The 16,581-nt window shown below is 46.4% G+C and overlaps 1 protein-coding gene across 9 annotated transcripts in view; it reads right to left on the bottom strand.

Moving 5' to 3' along the window:
• LOC129708218 (endonuclease V-like) overlaps window positions 1-16,581 on the bottom strand; it is a 180,107-nt gene that overhangs the window by 23,942 nt on the left and 139,584 nt on the right. For all 9 annotated transcript variants that reach the window (XM_055653843.1, XM_055653846.1, XM_055653848.1 and 6 more), the window contains one exon: window positions 4,122-4,210. In XM_055653843.1, the coding sequence (XP_055509818.1) occupies window positions 4,160-4,210 (51 nt within the window). In that variant the 3' untranslated portion in view covers window positions 4,122-4,159. The remainder of the gene's footprint in view (window positions 1-4,121; window positions 4,211-16,581) is intronic.

The raw sequence follows: 16,581 nt of genomic DNA on the forward strand, positions 1-16,581 counted from the left end.
TTATTTATTATGTAAAAGAATATGTGTGTTATGATTGTGTTTATAATTTGTTTGGTTGTTTTGTTGTTCCAAAAGCGAGCATTGCCACTTTCATTTCACTGCACATCTCGTATGTGTATGTGACAAATAAACTTGACTTGACTTGACTTGACTTGACTTTAGAAAGGAGATGAGAAGAATTTATTTTGTCAGAGGGTGTTGAGTCAGTAGATTTCATTGCCATAGACGTCTGTGGAGGTCGTCAATGGATATTATTAAGGCGGAGATTGACAGATTCCTGATTAATACGGGTGTCAGGGGTTATGGGGGAAAAGCAGGAGAATGGGGTTGAGAGGGAAAGATGGATCAGCCATGATTGGAGTGTGTGGAATTCTCTACCTCTGAGGGCGATGGAGGCTGGTTCTCTGGATGATTTCAAGAGAGTGTTAGATAGAGCTCTTAGGGATCATGGAGTTAAGGGATATGGAGAGAAGGCAGGAACGGGGTACTGATTATGGATGATCAGCCATGATCACAATGAATGGCGGTGCTGGCTTGAAGGGCCAAATGGCCTACTCCTGCACCTATTGTCTATTGATTGAATGTCGGAGTAGACCTGATGGGCCGAATCCTGCTCATAGAGCTTAAGATCGTTTGAACTTGTGCACCTACCCTAGCACCTCACCAGCCCCACACCCCTTTAAACCGGCTCCACATAGCATGCAAAGAATATCCTCACTCTTCCTTGGATGATGAACATGCAGGTACTGTTATAATATTTAAGCACCATTTGGACAGGCACATGGATAGGACAGGTTTAGTGGGTTATGTGCAAAGTGTGGACAGGTAGGACTAGTGTAGATGGGGCACGCCGGCCAGCATGGGCAAGTTCGTAAGTTCATAAGCTCTAGGAACAGAATTAGGCCATTCGGCCCATCAAGTCTACTCTGCCATGCAATCATGGCTGATCTATCTTATCTCCGGGTGCTCCGATTTCCTCCCACATCCCAAAGATGTGCGGTTACTTGGCTTCTGTAAATTTATAAATTGTCCCTAATGCATAGGATGATGTGAGTGTATGGAGTGATCGCTGGTCAGCACAGACTCTTTGGGCCGAAGGGCCTGTTTATGCGCTGTATCTCTAAAGTCTAAAGTCTCATATTTCTAATGTTTGAATTTTTCTCTGACCATCAGCCATTATAGTGGCAGTAATGCTTGTTTGCATGTGGGTGGTTTAATGTTGTGATTTCTCTTTTCTTGTCATAACTTCCGCCAACTTACTGTTCCACAGGGTGTCTATGATTTTATTATGATAGCATTCTGAAACTCTTGTCGAAAAAATACTTGAATTATTCATTTTAATTTATTCTTAACTCATTTTATGTATTTAATAAATGATATCAAAGTAACTTCTGTACATTTATTTTCCCTTCCATTTGAGTTTTTTTCTTCTGCTCTGAGCAGTTTGTTTTCCCCTGTACTTCGTGGCTGGCACGGTGGGGCAGCGGGTAGAGCTGCTGCCTCACAGCAACAGAGACCCGGGTTCGATCCTGACCTCGGGTGCTGTCTGTGTGGAGTTTGCACGCTCCCCCTGTGTCCGCGAGGATATTCTCCGGGTGCTCCGGTTTCCTCCCACATCCCGAAGACGTGCGGATTTGTCGGCTAATCGGCCTCCGTAAATTGCCCCTGGTGTGTAGGGAGTGGAGGCGAAAGTGGGATAACACAGGACTATTGTGAACGGGTGGTCAGCATGTACTTGGTGGGCCAAAGGGCCCGCCTCCACGCACTATCTATAAATTAAACCTAACCTTTATTTTTTAAAAAGACACAAAATGTTGGAGTACCTCAATGGGTACAGCAGCATCTCTGGAAAACATGAAGAGGTGACACTCCAGGTCAGGTCCCATCCTCAGTAAAAGGTTCATTAAAATCTGGCAGGCCGTTCAGAAGTTAGAGAAAATAGAAGAAGGGGGCGCTGCAGTGGCAGCAGCCTGTCAGCAGCGCGTTAGTTTTTTCAACTTTTTTTATTTTTTTAGTATGTTTTAAAGTATGTTTTTTAATGTTTCTCGGTGTGTTTTGTGTGGGGGGTGGTGTGGGGGAAACCGCTTTGGTCGCCTCCTCCACGGAGAGGCAACTTTTTCCAGGTCGCCTCCCCCGTGGCCTAACAGCAAGGATCGGCGCGGCCATTCGGAGACGCGCCCGGGCTTCAATCATGGCTGACCCTGGGCTACCTTCTCCCGGGGCTCTGAAGCCGCGGTCTGCAGAACTCCCTGTGCGGCGTCTACAGCCCGCTCTCCATAGAAGCCTCACTGCCGGCCCGCGGCCAACACCCGCGGGGCCGGCATGGACTTACCATCAACCCTAATCGGCCAAGAACCTGCGGTCTGCGGTGCTTCTTGCTGCGGCGCTGCGGGAACCTTAAACTTGATACGGCCAACACAAGCCTACGCTTGGCACATGATGAAGAGCCGATCCTGGGTCTTGACTTTGACTTTGTCCCTTACCATCTGGACTCACTGCGGATGGAGGTCCCGACCACGGGGGAAAATGAGAGTCTGACCAAGCTCTGTGCCTTCCACCACAGTGAGAAACATTTTGTGTAAAATTATGTGGTTGTGGATTGCTGGCAACCCAATTACGACCCTAGTTGGCAGGAAACATGTTCCTGATGTCTGGGGTATCTATCCTATCTATCTATCTATCTATCTATCCAGGGGACACTCTATCTATCTATCTAGAATAGGCATCGGAGCAGAATTAGACCCCATTGAGTCTACTTAGGATTGATCATGGCTGGGACCTTCTCTCTCAAAACATTTTCCATAAACCCCTGACACCTTTACTAATCAAGAACCTGTCAATCTCCACTTTATAACTTGATACGCTTTATACGCTTGGCACATGATGAAAGAATGGGTCGACTGGGCTTGTACTCACTGGAATTTAGAAGGTGAGAGGCCAATTCACGCTAGAGGCAGGAAACTGGATGTTTTCAAGAGAGAGTTAGATAAGAATAAGGGGTAGGCCCATTTAGGATTGAGATGAGGAAAAACATTTTCACCCACAGAGTTGTGAATCTATGGAATTCTCTGCCACGGAAGGCAGTGGAGGCCAATTCACTGGATGTTTTCAAGAGAGAGTTAGATATAGCTCTTAGGGCTAACGGAATCAAGGGATATGGTGAAAAAGTAGGAATGGGGTACTGATTTTGGATGATCAGCCATGATCATATTGAATGGCGTTGCTGGCTCGAAGGGCCGAATGGCCTACTCATGCACCTATTTTCAATGTTTCTATGTTTCCATGACTTGGCCAATAACCGCCTCCACAGCCATCTGTGGCAATTAATTCCACAATGTTTGAAGTTTTCAATTACTCCACTCGCCATTTTAATTATATTCATAGTCAAACAGCATGGAAACAGGCCCTTTGGCCCAACCTACCCGCACCAAACAACATGGCCCATATCCTTCTAAACCTGTCCTATCTATTTACATGTCTAAATGGTTCTTAAACATTGCGATAGTACCTGCCTCCGCCACTTCCTCCGGCAGCTCGTTCCATACACCCACCACCCTATGTCCTCTGGTTCTCGAAGATAGACACAAAAATGCTGGAGTAACTCAGTGTGACAGGCAGCATCTCTGGAGAGAAGGAATGGGTGATGTTTCGGGTCGAGACCCTTCTTCAGACTAGCCCTCTGGTTCTCAATTCCCCTACTCTGGGCAAAAGACTGTGCGTCTACCCGATCTATTCCCCCTGCCTTCTTCCTCCCCACCGTTCTGCCTCTCCCTCCCTCCCTCCCTCTTACACCTCTCCCTCAAGCTGCCTTCTTCCCAATCTTCTCCACGGTAGCATCAGCTGGGATGAAATCTTTGGGATGAAACTGTTGGTGTTAACATGCACATGATGAAACGACGTTTTCCTTAGTTCCGATAGAGTTGCTTCCATTTCGAGCACTTTAACTAATTGTACTAATTCATCCTTTTCTGGTTGTCTGCATCATAATCTTGTGCTTTCTGCAGCATTACACATGGTTAACCTCAGTTGCTCATATCATGCAATTACTGTGGTCCATTCTGGGATCAGATTTCCACGTCTTTCTCACGAGTAACTCATCACATTTTCTTAGTCGGACCTACCTTGCAAGATTAACTTCTGACCACCATGTCTCCCACTGTCAGGATGTGTTAGCATTTCTACGAATGTATTCTCTGGACCTTATGTCGGCCTGAAATGAAAAGAGGAGAAATACTGAGGATTAGAGGGTATATCACCATGCTTGTTGCAAGAACGGTGTTAGACTGATACACTGGGCATCATTTCTGCACCAAGACAGGATGGGTTAGAAAGTCCAGGGGTAGAATTCCACCACAGGGTCACGGCAGACCATTCGGCCCACTGGGGCCATGCTGTTTATCTACACTAAAGTTATAGTCATAGGGTCATACAACGTGGAACCAGGACCTTCGGCCCAACTTGTCCACGCCGAGCAACATGTCCCATCGACACTAGACCTACTTGCATGCGTTTGGCTTATATACCTCCCTGGAAGATACTGCATGGAAACAGGTTCTGCAACCCATTCAGCCCACGGCAACCATCAATTGTCCGCCCGCACCAGTTCTATGTTATCCCACTTTCTTAGCCACTCCCTTACACATTAGTGGCAGTTTACAGAGGCCAATTAACCCTATGAACCCACGCATTTGGGACGTGGGAGGAAACCGGAACGCCTGGAGGTAATCCACGAGGTCACCAGGAAAGCGTGCAAACATGGACAGCACCCGAGGTCAGGATCAAACACGGGTCTCTGGCTCAGTGGAGCAGCAGCTCTACCCGCTGCACCACCGTGCCGCCTTTTCCGGTCCTGTGAATCATACAGCGAGATAATAATTTGGACAATATACAACTGCTGTGCCTGTGACCCTGAAACCTCTGAGAAAGAATGATAAAAATGTCCATGCAGTGAACCCTAGACCTGCAGACACTCAGTTCCATTTGCAGTCTGTGTGAGTAACTTCCAGGGGGAGTGATTGGGATGAAATCTACACAAGACGGGAGGAATCTGCTTGACAGTGTGAAACTGAGAGCTCAATCATCTTATCCGGCGTTGCAGCATAAACTTGTAATGCACTGTGACGGAGAGATTCTTGCCTGAGTGAGGTGACTGTCAACTATTACCGAATAGTGAAAGGCCTAGATGGAGTGGATGTGGAGAGGATGTTTCCACCAGTGGGAGAGTCTAGGACCAGAGGCCATGGCCTCGGAATAAAAGGACGAAAGGAGGATAGGTGGAATTTCTTTAGTCACAGGGCGGTGAATCTGTGGAATTCATTGACACAGATGGCTGGCCCCTGGAAAATATGCACTGATATTTTTCCAGCTGCGAGACGTGCAAGTGCAGGGCGAGGTTTCGGAGGAAGCATATTCATCAGCTGCTCTAAGGAGTGCTTGCTGTTCCCTTCCCAGACGAGGGTTTTTAGTTACAGTTTTAGTGCGGTGGCGCAGCGGTAGAGTTGCTGCCTTACAGTGCTTGCAGCTCCAGAGAATCGGGTTTGATCCTGACTACGGGTGGTCTGTACGGAGCTTGTACCTTCTCCCCGTGACCTGCGTGGATTTTCTCTGAAATCTTTGGTTTCCTCCCACACTCCAAAGACGTACAGGTTTGTAGGTCAATTCGCTTAGTACATGTGTAAATTGTCCCTAATGTGAGTAGGATAATGTTAATGTGCGGGGATTGCTGGTTGGCGCAAACCCGGTGGGCCGAAGGGCCTGTTTCCGCGCTGTATCACTAATCTAAACTGCTGACCTAACCTGTGGAGTTATTCCAGCACTTTGTTTCCTTGTTTGGAAGCAAACCACCCTTGATTTCACAGAGATCGACACAAAAAGCTGAAGTAACTTGGCGGGGCAGGCAGCATCTTTGGAGAGAAGGAATGGGTGATGTTTCAGGTCGAGACCCTTCAGACTAGTCAGGGAAAAGGGAAACAAGAGATATAGATGATGATGTAGAGAGATAAAGAACAATGAATTAAAGATATGCAAAAAAATAACGACGATAAAGGAAACAGCCCATTGTTAGCCGTTTGTTGGGTGAAAACAAGAAGCTGGTGCGACTTGGGTGGGGAAGGGATGAAGCGAGAGGGAATGCCGGGCTTACTTGAAGTTAGAGAAATCAAAATTCATACCACTTAAGCTGCCCAAGCGAAATATGAGATGCTGTTCCTCCGATTTGCATTCAGCCTCACTCTGACGATGGAGGAGGCCCAGGACAGAAAGGTCAGTGGGGGAATGGGAAAGGGAATTCACGGAAATGCCTAAGCATAAGGAGGAAGGAAGACAACTCCACACTCCAGGACACAACCTAAGAACAGGAGTTGTGCAAGACTTAAAAGAGGGCAGCAAAGTCTACAACAAACACAAGGCCTGTCAGTGTGACGCTACGTTTTAGTTTTAGTTTTAGAGGTATAGCGCGGAAACCGGCCCTTCGGCCCACCGAGTCCTCGTCGACCAGCGATCCCCGTACATTAACTCGATCCTACGCTCACTAGGGACAATTTGTACATTTATACCAAGCCAATTAACCTACAAACATGTACATCTTTGGAATGTGGGAGAAATAGGTCATGGTGAGAACGTACAAATTCTGTACAGACAAGCACCCGTAGCCAGGATCGAACCCGGGTCTCTGAAGCTGTAAGTGCTGTAAGGCAGCAACTCTACCGCTGCGCCGCCATGCCGCCCTGTGGTGCAACAAATAACATTTTTTGATCACTCTTTCACACACTCACTATCCTATCTCATTTTCTTTACTTTTCTTCTTTATAGAGTTTAAAATATGAAGTGGTACAAGAAATGTATTATGTTATTTTTGGCTTATATTATTGTAATGTACACCACTTCTAATAAATACAATTATTTAAAAAAATAAAGAAATACAAAATAACATTGTGATTCTGCTGCTGGCTTTCTTGAATTTCTTACGCACTGCAAATATAATCTTTGTCCAATTCATACATAATCAATTTCACAATTTACTGAGTATCCAGACAGTTTCCAGGTTCCAGACACCATGTGCAAGGGATTTGATCAAATTACCGCTGTACGGTGATCCAATTAAACATAATCTTCTTATCTCTGGCCACAATAACTTCACTAGAATTATTCTGACTCCTTCTGACATGCCAAGGTGACTAAATTAATCGACTGTTAAGCTTATGAAAACGCAGCTTATAACTATTTTTACCATCTGTATCTGTTTTGTCAGCTGGTCTTATACCTAGTCATATTCATTTGATCATGTACCTGTACACCATGGATGGCTCGATTGTAATCATGTAAACTCTTTCTGTTGACTGGTTAACATGCAACAACAACTTTTCACTGCGCCTCGGTACACGTGTCACATAAACTTAACTAATCTAAACTAAACTGGAAGGTACACAAAATTGCTGGAGAAACTCAGCGGGTGCAGCAGCATCTATGGAGCGAAGGAAATAGGCGACGTTTCGGGCCGAAATCCTTCTTCAGACTGATGGGGGTTGGGGGGGGAGAAGGAAGGAAAAAGGGAGGAGGAGGAGCCCGAGGGTGGGGGGATGGGAGGAGACAGCTCGAGGGTTAAGGAAGGGGAGGAGACAGCAAGGGCTAGCAAAATTGGGAGAATTCAACGTTCATGCCATCAGGACGCAAGCTGCCCAGGCGGAATATGAGGTGCTGTTCCTCCAATTTCCGGTGTTGCTCACTCTGGCAATGGAGGAGACCCAGGACAGAGAAGTCGGATTGAGAATGGGAGGGGGAGTTGAAGTGCTGAGCCACCGGGAGTTCAGGTAGGTTATTGCGGACTGAGTGGAGGTGTTCGGCGAAACGATCGCCCAACCTCCGCTTAGTCTCCCCGATGTAAATCAGCTGACATCTAGAGCAGCGGATGCAGTAGATGAGGTTGGAGGAGATACAGGTGAACCTTTGTCGCACCTGGAACGACTGCTTGGGACCTTGAATGGAGTCGAGGGGAGAGGTGAAGGGACAGGTGTTGCATTTCTTGCGGTTGCAACGGAAAGTGCCCGGGGAGGGGGTGGTGCGGGAGGGAAGGGAAGAATTGACAAGGGAGTTGCAGAGGGAGCGGTCTTTGCGGAAGGCAGACATAGGGGGAGATGGGAAGATGTGGCGAGTGTTGGGGTCACGTTGAAGGTGGCGGAAATGGCGGAGGATTATTTGTTGTATTTTCCGGCTGGTGGGGTGAAAGGTGAGGACCAGGGGGACTCTGCCCTTGTTGCGAGTGCGGGGATGAGGAGAGAGAGCAGTGTTTCGGGGTATGGATGAGACCCTGGTGCGAGCCTCATCTATGGTGGCGGAGGGGAATCCCCATTCCCTGAAGAACGAGGACATTTCCGATGCCCTGGTATGGAATGTCTCATCCTGGGAACAGAATCCTAGCAAACTAAACTGGTGTTTAAGAAGGAACTGCATATGCTGGAAAAATCAAAGGTAAATTACAAATGCTGGAAAAACTCAGCGAGTGAGGCAGCATCTATGGAGCGAAGGAATAGGTGACGTTTCGGGTCGAGAAGGGTCTCGACCCGAAAAGTCACCTATTCCTTCGCTCCACAGATGCTGCCTCACCCACTGAGTTTCTCCAACATTTTTATCTACCTTAAACTAAACTGGTCAGTTGCTTGGTGATCTGAAGAAGGGTCTCGACCAGAAACGTCACCTATTCCTTTTCTCCGGAGATGCTGCCTGTCCCGCTGAGTTACTCCAGCTTGTTGTGTCTATCTTCGGTTTAAACCAGCATCTGCAGTTCCTTCCTGTACTTTTCTAAGTTCTATCAGGCAGCATTTTATGGTTTAGCAGTCATTTGCAAAGTTTGGCTACAGTTTCTTCAAAAGGAAGTGGGCAAGAGGGAATGATAGGCAGAAGGGTCAACGCTGCAAGGCCGGTACTTTATCAACAGCCGGTACACAGTCCATTCATTGTAGAATGATCGGAGGATTTGAAAGTGTATGGCTCCAGGCAGACTTTGCTTCAGATGTAACACATAACGCTCAAAAACCTGCAGAGAGAATTAATCATAGGGCGTTCACAGCTAGTAAACATCAAACATGTCTTTTAATTTTAATGTAACGGCCATCAGAGACACCTCAGAATGAGCGGCATGTTTTGCTGGTTAGCCACTGCGTTACTTATTGCCCACACAAGAATTACAGACTGCCAGACACACTGGAAGTGAATCAATTTGGTTGCAGCTTGCCTCTTTAGAAGATGCTTCCGAAATGTATGCCTCTTCTGCTTTGTGGAGGTTTCTGGCTGGTCGTACATCAGTCTTCTGGTTTTGCACTTCCCAATCCTGGCATCCATGCTGATGGATGGCCCCCATCATCATTTGGCTGCAGTAACAAAGGCCCCACTACAAATACCACGTTAAACCCAGGAGATTCTGCGCCAATGTTCCTTTTCTCCAAGTTTTCTCCGTGGCCACCAAGCTCCGGGAAGAGATATCCAGTAATATTGCAATGGCCCAGAAATGTCATGGATGATCAGCTACGGTAGTCCGTCATAATCAGCAACAGCGTAGGGAACGAAGACACACACAAAAAGCTGGAGTAACTCGGCGGGTCGGAAAACCCTCCCTTCCTTTTCTCCGCCTTCTCTGCTGGAAGCACAGAAACTAATTTGATGAAGTAGTGATAGTCTAGGGCACATTTGGAGGGATATGGGCCAAATGTCGATGGGAGGTGGGACTAGTGTAGATGGGACATGTGTGGCAAAGCTGGGCCGAAGGGCCAGTTTCCACGCTGTAAGACTCTATGACTCTATGGAGCACCTTAAGCCTGTAGCTCAACAAAAAAACAGCCGAGCTGAAGAATAGATGGCAAATGGGAAAAATGCAGTAAAGCCAGCAACTGGTCATGGAGTCACAGAGCGTGGAAACAGACCCTTTGGCCCAACTCGTCCATGCCGACCAAGATCACATCTAAACTTGTGTAGCAAGGGACTCCAGATGCTGGTTTACACCAAAGGTAGACACAAAATTCTGGAGTAACTCAGTGGGTCAGGCAGCACCTCCGGACAAAAGGAATAGGTGACGTTTTGGGTCGAGACCCTTCTTCAGACTGAGACTTCATCTTTGTCCGAAAACATCACCTATTCCTTATCTCCGGAGATGCTGCTAGACCTGCTGAGTTACTCCAGCATTTTTTGTCTATCCTCCATCTAAACTAGTCCCATTTGCCTGCGTTTGGCCAATATCCCTCTAAACCTTTTGTGTCCATGTACCTGTCCAAGTGTCTTTTAAATCCTTTGATTATGCTTATCTACGATGTATCTAAGTGATACTTGTACTGAACTCGGTACAAAGATGTATTTCACTGTACCTTGGTACATGTGATAAAGTACCAGACCATAGAACCTGCCTCAACTACCTCCTTTGGCAACTCATTCCATAATACCCAACACCCTCTGAGTGAAAAGGTTGTCAGGCTTGTATTAAATCTTGCCCCTCTCATTTTAAACAAGGGTCCTCTTATTTCTGATTCTCCGACCCTGGGTAAAAGACTCTGTGCATTCACCTTATCCATTCCCCACATGATGTTATGCACAATGCGTGATCATAAATTGCACAGATTCTTCAGCACTTTCAAACTAATCTCAGCTGCACCCTCCTGTGAGCCTGAAACACAACAAAGCCCATCAAGAACAGAGAGTCCTTGCCGAGTCTGAAGTTCATCAATCAAGTCTATCTTTGGCGTATCCTTGCCTCCATTCACTGTGAACAATCTTGGTGCTACCTTTGCTTGGCGATTGGTTGAAGTGGCTACTGGGCAGTTTAAGAACAACAAGACCTCCCGGGCATAGAAAATCCTCGCTGAAGGGTCAACATGAGGAGGGGATGCACTTTATGATCTCAGCTTCCTCAGTTAAGAAAAATAATTGAGACCATCCTCAAGAAAGCACTGGCACTGTGGTACTGAGATGGTGCCCTTTAGTTTTGGAGATACAGCTCGGAAACAGGCCCTTCATGTAGATCAATTACTATTACTGATTTGATCCATGTCTGGTTTTGCTATTGAGGACCCGATCCATAATCAATCAATCAATCAATCAATCAATCAATCAACCTTTATTGTCATCTTGCAAGCAACAGTTGTACAGTGCAAAATGAAAAGACGTTTCCCAGGGAATACCGGAGCATGGCACATGAAATTTAAAACATTTCACACATAATAACACTAAAAACAATCCAGTCCCTGATCGAACAGTATAAATAGTTAAAAGCAGGTAAAACAACAACGTTAAAATACAATAAACCAATCATAAAAATGTCCGGGGCAGCTGAATTGAGTGGCCAGTGCCAGTTATTAAAGTGTCCGTGCCAAGCCGCAGAATCAGGTGACTGTGAGTGCAGAGTGACTGTTTAGCAGCCTCACAGCCTGTGGCAGGAAGCTGTTTAGCAGTCTTGTAGTACGGGCTTTGATGCTGCGATATCTCTTGCCTGATGGCAGGAGATCCAGGTGCATGCGGAGGGGGTGCAGTTTGTCCTTAGCAATTCTCTGAGCTTTTTTTCAGACAGCGGGTCTGGAACATTTCTTGTGCTGAGGGTAGGGAGACGCCAATGATCCTCTCTGCTCCCCTCACTACCCTCTGCAGAGCCTTCCTGTCCGAGCAGTTGCAGGTGCAGTACCACGTATTTATGCAGTACGTGAGTACAGACTCCACCGTGCCCCTGTAGAAAGTCCTGAGGATGTTGGTGGGGAGTGAGGCCTGTTTTAGTTTCCTCAGGAAGTGCAGTCGCTGATGGGCCCGTTTGACGGTCCCAGTGGTGTTCCTGGACCAGGTGAGGCTGTCTGTAATTTGCACACCGAGGAACTTTATGCTCTCCACTCTCTCCACTGTGGTGCCACTGATGTTGAGGGGTGTATGCTTTGTCTGTGCCCTCCTGAAGTCAACAACCATCTCCTTTGTTTTGTCGACATTTAATTCTAGATTATTTTTGCCGCACCAGTCCACTAGTTGCTTTACTTCCTCCCTGTACATTGATTTGTCATCTCCGCTGATGAGTCCCACCACTGTTGTGTCATCCGCGAATTTTATGATCTTATTGTCCCTGAATCTAGCAGGGACAGATCGCCATGTCGGATCGGATCCTCAATAGCAAAACCATGACATGGATCAAATCAGCAATAATGATTGATCTACACTTCGGCACACCGAGTCCTCGCGGACCAAAGGTTCTATACTACACACTAGGGATAATTTACAGAGGGCCAATTAACCTCACATACCATCACATCACATCCTTCATAGCAAAAGGATTTGAGTATAGGAGCAGGGAGGTTCTACTGCAGTTGTATAGGGTCTTGGTGAGACCACACCTGGAGTATTGCGAACAGTTTTGGTCTCCTAATCTGAGGAAAGACAATCTTGCCATAGAGGGAGTACAGAGAAGGTTCACCAGACTGATTCCTGGGATGTCAGGACTTTCATATGAAGAAAGACTGGATAGACTCGGCTTGTACTCGCTAGAATTTAGAAGATTGAGGGGGGATCTTATAAAAACCTACAAAATTCTTAAGGGGGTTGGACAGGCTAGATGCAGGAAGATTGTTCCCGATGTTGGGGAAGTCCAGAACAAGGGGTCACAGTTTAAGGATAAGGGGGAAATCTTTTAGGACTGAGATGAGGAAAACATTTTTCACACAGAGAGTGGTGAATCTCTGGAATTCTCTGCCACAGAAGGTAGTTGAGGCCAGTTCATTGGCTATATTTAAGAGGAAGTTAGATGTGGCCCATGTGGCTAAAGGGATCGGGGGTATGGAGAGAAGGCAGGTACAGGATACTGAGTTGGATGATCAGCCATGATCATATTGAATGGCGGTGCAGGCTCGAAGGTCCGAATGGCCTACTCCTGCACATATTTTCTATGTTTCTATGTTTCTATGTTTCTATGTGTGAGGAGACTGGAGCACCCGGAGAAAACCAACCTGATCACAGGGAGAACGTATAAACTCCGAGCGGACAGCAACAGTAGTCAGGATCGAACCCGGGTCTCTGGTGCTGTGAGGCAGCAACTCTACCGCTGGGTCACTGTGCCGCCCTTGTAGGCTCTTGCTGGTATCTGCCACAGGAAAGGTCATTGCCTGGAGCTTCCCACCAACTTCCTCCTGGAGTCAGTGATATAGTGCCCAGATTCTGCCCATCGTGACTTCCAATGGGTGAGAGCTTTCACTGCATGATGAATCCAAGAAAGTGGTAGTTACCATTCCACATGGCCTTTTATAGTCACACAAAAGGCTCTGACCCCTGTAAACTAAGGTGGTTATTAAAGTTAGTTGTCCTCAGAAACTCATTACCATTTTACAAGTGCTACACGGTGACGTGCAAGTCATGACGTTAACTCATCTATCACTGGACAAATCGCACCTCAAAGTGGAGCCCAGCAAAGTGCTGTCATTCATTGGTCTATCTTTTCAGTTTTCTTCATGCTATGCTGCATCTTGTCTTTTGCACGGTGTCATGGAGGCGCAGCGGTAGAGCTTACTGCCTTACAGCTCTGGAGAGGATGTAGCCTATAGACTAAGTCAGAGCGGCACAGAGGCGCAGCAGGTAGAGTTGCTTTGCAGCCTCACAGGGACAGCGAGCCAAGCTCGACCCTGATCTCAGGTACTGCCCGTGTAGAGGGTATGCACGTTCTCCCTGTGACCTCGTGGGTTTTCTCCGAGATCTTCGGATTCCTCCCACACTCCAAAGAAGTACAGGTTTATAGGTTCATTAGTTTGGTATAATTGTATAATTATAAAATGGTCCCAAGTGTGTGTGGGGTAGCGTTAGTGTGCGGTGTTTGCTGGTCAGTGCGGGCTCAGTGGGCCAAATGGCCTGTTTCCGCACAATATCACTAAACTAAACCAAACTAAACTGAACATGGTTTCCTCAGTGAGGAATTGGCCGCAAAAAAAATTCTGCAAAAAAAAAATCATTTTTCTTTTATCGATTCCAGTATTTCACCACCAAATCGAAAAGCTCTGAGTGGCACTGACTTTTATTTAGTATTGATTGTTTTTGTTTTCAAATGTGTGATTGAGATAGTCGGGAGCAAAGGGACTTAATACTATTATGCTGCTTTTCCACAGGTACGTGGGAAAAGGTCTGGTACAATAGTGAATGCAGAAAGATGATTGTTGTTTGCAAACTATTTTTAAATATTACGTGCATCAGCTTACCCAACAAGCTAGCGACCAAACTTGTGCGACTGAAGGTTGTTTACTGGAGAATAACAGTGGGGCAGAGTGGTGGCACAGTGGCGCAGCGGTAGAGCCGGCTTCAATCGTGACCACAGTTGCTGGTTAAGGTTTACAAGGTTAATTCCCGGGATGGTGGGACTGTCATATGCTGAGAGAATGGAGCAGCTGGGCTTGTACGCTCTGGAGTTTAGAAGGATGAGAGGGTATCTCATTGAAACATATAAGATTGTTAAGGGCTTGGACGCGCTAGAGGCAGGAAACATGTTCCCGATGTTGGGGGAGTCCAGAACCGGGGGCCACAGCTTAAGAATAAGGAGTAAGCTATTTTGAACGGAGACGAGGAAACATTTTTTCTCACAGAGAGTGGTGAGTTTGTGGAATTCTCTGCCTCAGAGGGTGGTGGAGGCAGGTTCTCTGGATACTTTCAAGAGAGAGCTAGATATGGCTCTTAAAAATTGTGGAGTCGGGGGATATGGGGAGAAGGCAGGAACGGGGTACTGATTGGGGATGATCAGCCATGATCACATTGAATGGCGGTGCTGGCTCGAAGACCGAATGGCCTACTCCTGCACCTATTGTCTATTGTCTGTCCGTTGTGGGAGTTTGTACGTTCTCCCTGTGACCGCGTGGGTTTCCTCTGGATGACCTGGTCTCCCCCCATATTCCAAAGACTTGTTTACAAGTTTGTAGGCTAATTGGCCTCTGTAAACTGCCCCGAGTGTGTAGGATATAGAACTAGTGTACGGGTGATCGATGGTCGGCACGGATGATGCGCTGAAACGCCTGCTTCCATGCCATTCCAATCTAAACTAAATACCATGGGTTAATGTCACTGTTTAATGCCATGGGTTTTGTGTCAAAGCACAAGAAAGACCTTGAAACAAGCGAAGACACTGTGGCACGGTGGCGCAGCGGTAGAGCTACTGCCTCGCAGCGCCAGAGACCCACGTTCCATTCTCCGCCACTGTTATTCTCCAATAAACAACCACACAATCACCCAATAAAACACTCACACAATCACACAACCCATAAACCCCACACTCTTCTGTTCTAAACTAAATAGATAATGAGGCCCAGTAACAAATTATAAGAGCCTGAATTATGAACCATACTAGCGATGAAGAAAATAACAATGTAGCATTGCAAAAAAGTGGGATTTCCTTGTTACTGCACCAATAACGCATACAATTAGCAAATTATGTTGGGTAAGACCGTGAAAATGCACAAAAAATATGCACGTAATTACATTATAGCTCCACTAAACACATCATAGTTCCATGTACCATTTTGCCCTCAGGCTAAAGAATTATGAATTACCTATTGTCTTAAAACGTATAAAATTACGCCTACAGTTTTAATCATGCCAAGACACAAAGTCGTTTCTCTGCTGTTTTATGTTCAAGTTCATCTTTACTGAAACCAACTGCATTTACCCTTTCTTTGAAAGTAGTTCCACATCATCTTAAAGAAATTACAAGCTTCCAAGAAAGCAAATCACAAAAGATGCTGTGCCAAATATGCCATGATTAGGTGAGGGACAGGGGCCAAACACAGGAACGGGGCTAGTCTAGATGGACCGAATGGCCCAATTCTGCTTCCACAACTTGTGAGCTTATGAACATTACACGAATAAACGAAATTATTCTTAAACATAATGACCACCGACTTCAATCCCACCACTACCATCCCTCTCTTAATTTCAGAAACAAAGAACTGCAGATGCTGGTTTTAATGCATAAAAGGACACAAAGTGCTGGAGTAACTCAGCAGGTCCAGCAGCACCAATGGAGAAAATTCACAACAATTCCGACATTATCATTAAACTTGCCGACAGGTGCAAAATAATCACGTTAATTTTCTCCAGGGTTGCTGCGCCGCAAGGGCTTTAAAACCGAGTGAGAAAACACAAAACGTCACCTAGTTGAGGCCATTTTCTAAGAGGGGTTGTTGCTTGACCCGCTAAGGGGAGTTATTCCTGATACTGATTTTGATGACATGATCATATTGAATGGCGGTGCAGGCTCGAAGGGCCGAATGGCCTCTGGACCTAATTTCTATGGTTTCTATCTCAGGTGACGCTCGCTCTGGGTGGAGACCTCTGAAGAAGGAATGATACCCATCTATCCATGTTCTTCAGAGATGCTGCTTGACCTGCTGGGTTACACAAGCATTTTGTGTCTATCTTTAGCATTTCTGGGGAACATGGATAGGTGTCATTTTAGGCCAATATCCTACAAACGTCTCGAACCGAAACGTCACCTGTCCATGTTCTCCAGAGATGCTGACTGACCTGTTGAGTTATTCCAGCATTTTGTGTCTATCTTTAGCATCTCTGGAGAACATGGGTAGGTGAGGTTTCGGGTCA

This window comes from Leucoraja erinacea, chromosome 23 (genome assembly GCF_028641065.1).
Source record: "Leucoraja erinacea ecotype New England chromosome 23, Leri_hhj_1, whole genome shotgun sequence".
NCBI lineage: Eukaryota > Metazoa > Chordata > Chondrichthyes > Rajiformes > Rajidae > Leucoraja > Leucoraja erinaceus.